The sequence below is a fragment of the Cibotium barometz genome, chromosome 33 (assembly GCF_041138505.1).
Source record: "Cibotium barometz isolate CiBa-2024 chromosome 33, ASM4113850v1, whole genome shotgun sequence".
NCBI lineage: Eukaryota > Viridiplantae > Streptophyta > Polypodiopsida > Cyatheales > Cibotiaceae > Cibotium > Cibotium barometz.
Genome location: NC_141078.1, coordinates 13,950,701 through 13,954,562, shown reverse-complemented (window position 1 = coordinate 13,954,562; position 3,862 = coordinate 13,950,701). Strand labels below are relative to the sequence as shown.

Here is a 3,862-nt window from a genome sequence, read left to right as displayed (position 1 = left end):
CACACAAACACGAAGACGAGACACACACACCCACATCTATATTTACGTATATATGTAATGTGTAAGTATGTATATATTTACATATATGCATATATAGTACACATACACACACACACACACACACACACACACACACACATACATAGACATGTCTATATGTATGTATGTATATACATATACATGTAGACATATATATATATGTGTGTGTGTGTGTGTGTGTGAGAGAGAGAGAGAGAGAGAGAGAGAGGAGTCACTTCACTACTGATTTAAGTTCAAATTTAGGGGGCAAAGAGTGTTTCTTTTACATTGTTCCTTTGAAAAATTAGAGGAAAACTAACATAAACCTCTATGTTCTTTTTTTTAACTATTTTACATAGAGAGGCTTCATGCTTTTGGCAATGTTTTTTTAACATTCTTACTTTCAAAAGATAGAGGAAAACCAACAAACATCTTTGTGATTATTTGTTTCATTTTTTACACAGAGAAAGGCTTGATGATTTTGACCATAATCTACTACCTATATAGGACAAAGGATGGCCTAACATAAACCTCTATATGATTATTTTTTCCCTATTTTACAAAGAGAAAGGCATGATGAGTTTGATACATAAAGTACTACCATGTGTACATTCGTAAGACAATGGAATTCTTTGTTACTTGGGGGGAATGGATTGATGATCCCTACTAAATTCGAGATTGGACTTGCCATTTAGTCCTTTACTGAATCCATTCTTAAGATAGTCACTAAAAATAGTTTCTTTGTATGTAGTTGGACTTTCATCACTCACAAACTTGTCTAAAGGTCCCACCTTTTCATGCTCACTTGGACCATAGAAACAAGCAATGGACATTCTTGGCTTCTTTAGGTTTGTGACAACTCGATGTTCGACACTCTTATAGTGTCCATTTGTTAATATCTGTGAAAGAAGATAAGTATAAGAACATCATTACATCACAAATGTCTTGTTGTGTTAAAGTGGTTGTAATACATGCAATAGAATGCCATTCACCCACGTACAATATGTCTACAAAATCTTATTTAAGTGGCTTTTAATCTTTCTTGCATGGCATGCATCAAAACGTACCTCAATTTGGTCTCCCAAAAAGACAACAAATGAATTTGATATACGATTCACATCGATCCATTCATCTCCTTTTCTAACTTGCAATCCTGGCACTTCATCTTGCATCAAGATTGTGAGTGATCCCAAATCCGAATGGGAACTCAACCCAAGTGTAAGCTCTGGCTCTGGACAAGCTGGGTAGTAATTGCATCCCATGGTTTGTCGATAAATATGCTTATAAAAGGCCTTGGCCTCCAATGCCAAACTTGCAAAAATTGCTCCACATAGGATGTGTGCAACGGTAGCCATTTGTTTATGAAAGTCTAATAAAGGGGCCCTGGGAGTATGAACAAATGATGATTCAACAACGTCCACCAAGGGAGTTCGGAAGACATTATAAAGGGCGTAATTGTAAGTACATATGATGATTCAACAACTTTAACGTGTAACATGATACAGGAACACCGACAAGGGGGTACAAGCCATAATAAGGAAACCTTCAAGACTCTTATATTGATCCTTGAAAATTCATTCACGTGAAAAATTAAGCTATCAAAATGGAATAGATGAAATGCTAAAGACAAGCTGTAACAATGTATATTGGAAGGGAGGATCTTTTTTTGTGTCCGAAAACTCACCTTAGAAAGTCTGGTAGCAGCTTGACATCCATGGTAGGGGAAGGTTTGAATCCTAAGGTGTCCTTCCACTCTCGAATCCTTTCGTGGGTAACAAAGCCGGTGACGAAGCTCAATGGACAAGATGGGTCTTCCGAGATTAATCGCATTTTGTCCTCGGTTGGCAATGCAAAGAAGTCGGCAACAGCACCCCAAAGTTGGCTTTGTAAGGCCGGCGCGACACCATGATTAATCACCTTATAATTACATCAAAATTTAATTCAAAAGTTGGTTTTCTAAGGTAGTCTCCTGCAGCTTACTATTGCAGAATTTAATGCAAACGTTGGTTGTGCAAGGTTGGCTCTTTGATACTATGAAAGCAAGCTCCTGCAGCTTACCGTCACAGAAAGCCAATATTTTGGGCTCTTAATGAATGCAAAGTATGGGCAGTTACAGGGATACTGGGGCTTTTTAGTACCTGAAAGATGCCCCACTCGACGCAGGCGAGCCCAATTTCTTTGGTAATTTGGGCCCTGGCTTGTCCATGGAAGTTTGCAAGGTTAATAATTGGCACTTGAAGGGTGCAGTTAGCAGTCTCGGAGAGGCAAGGCCTCTCCTCGGGTGGGCGTATATACTGGGCAGGCACATGCCGAAGTCCCGAATCTACAAGCTCCTTGATGCTTCGAATCTGAGGTTGCTCTATATGTTCAACCATTGTGTGTGTGTGAGAGAGAGAGAGCGCGAGAGCGAGCCAGCTAAAAGGAAGGATTAATATGTGCGAGACACACAGCGTGTGAGAGAGGAACAGAAGCCATCTAGATACTTCAAATTTACACATGATGAATATCCTGCGTACGTTTAAATACTATGAACGGCTTTGTTCTTAATTGCATTAGTATTGGACATGTGCAAATAGACCTAATGAATTACTCGCGTACAAAAATCAATAAACAGTAGGATATAATTGGAGAACAAAGTGCTTCTGGAAAGGGTAGATATCATCTAGTATCAACCATTGTGTGTGTGTGTGTGAAAGAGAGAGAGAGAGAGAGAGAGAGAGAGGGAGAGCGAGCCAGCTAAAAGGAAGGATTAATATTTGCGAGACACAGAGCGTGTGAGAGAAGAACAGAAGCCATCCAGATACTTCAAATTTACACATGATGAATATCCTCAGTACGTTTAAATACTATGAACGGCTTTGTTCTTAATTGCATTAGTATTGGACATGTGCAAATAGACCTAACAAATTACTATGAACGGCTTTGTTCTTTATTGCATTAGTATTGGACATGTGCAAATAGACCTAATAAATTACTCGCGTACAAAAATCAATAAACAGTAGGATATAATTGGAGAACAAATGCTTCTAGAAAGGGTAGATATAAGATAGAGAAGCTTGAGAGCACACAAAATAACTAGATTAGAATAAACAAATGTGTGCTAGATACAAAAGATAAGTACACACCCCAAAATGAGTAGATAAGAGGGTGTACATACGCACATGGAAAAAAACCTCCTAGTGAGGGAAAAAGTGCCCCGATTCTCCTAAGTGTGTTCACCATATAATACTACACATATTACGTTGTTGTGGTAGTTTTTTTGCTTTAAGAGTATCTTCCAAACCTAAACGCTCAATTGGCATTAATCTTAGAACTATGGAAAAATGAACTAATGTTGTAAAATATCACAAAAATCAAATCAATCAAGGAAAGACCGCAACAATGTGATATGAGACATAAACTAACATAGAATGTCCCAAATCACTTTGTTGTGATTGTTTCTCACGTGATAAAATCTTGCAAACTTTAATAACTAACTATAATTTTTAAGGTTTACTTATAATAGAGGCCACTTACATGTTAGGGTCACTTTTTTTCTTGTAGCTCTTTGCACGATATACATTTTACACACCCTGATGATACCTATGCAGCAAAGAGAATCATGTCAGAAGCTATATGTAGGTCAGCTAGGTGACTCCTTAATTTTAGCCACCATCACCTTTTAGGTGAGTCATGGGAGAGATCTTGAGGGAGTTAGAGTGATTCTACACCTTTAGATGCCTCCTCCTCTCATGAATCTTTATAAATAGGCACTTCTACAACACATTAATGAGCTCTGTGGAGAGAGTAGAGTGCATACTTTGTGTACTTGCTTAGTGCTTAATATACTAGGTGGTCCTTTGTG

General features: G+C 38.1%; 1 protein-coding gene across 1 annotated transcript; it reads right to left on the bottom strand.

Moving 5' to 3' along the window:
- Positions 1-483: 483 nt before the first annotated feature.
- Positions 484-2,470, bottom strand: LOC147619321 (fe(II)/2-oxoglutarate-dependent dioxygenase 4-like). Its single transcript, XM_086773509.1, has 4 exons — positions 2,157-2,470; positions 1,703-1,935; positions 1,086-1,401; positions 484-917 (listed from the first exon to the last, which is right to left on the bottom strand). Exons 1-4 carry the CDS (start codon positions 2,391-2,393, stop codon positions 654-656), a joined length of 1,050 nt encoding a protein of 349 aa, XP_086629635.1. The 5' UTR covers positions 2,394-2,470; the 3' UTR covers positions 484-653.
- Positions 2,471-3,862: the final 1,392 nt, after the last annotated feature.

Coding starts and splice junctions, on each gene's coding strand:
- LOC147619321 (XM_086773509.1), bottom strand. CDS start 2,393: ATGGTTGAACATATAGAGCAACCTCAGATTCGAAGCATCAAGGAGCTT. Junction 1,936..2,156: donor TCGAGTGGGGCATCTTTCAG/GTACTAAAAAGC, acceptor TGTAATTATAAG/GTGATTAATCATGGTGTCGC. Junction 918..1,085: donor TTTTGGGAGACCAAATTGAG/GTACGTTTTGAT, acceptor CTTCTTTCACAG/ATATTAACAAATGGACACTA.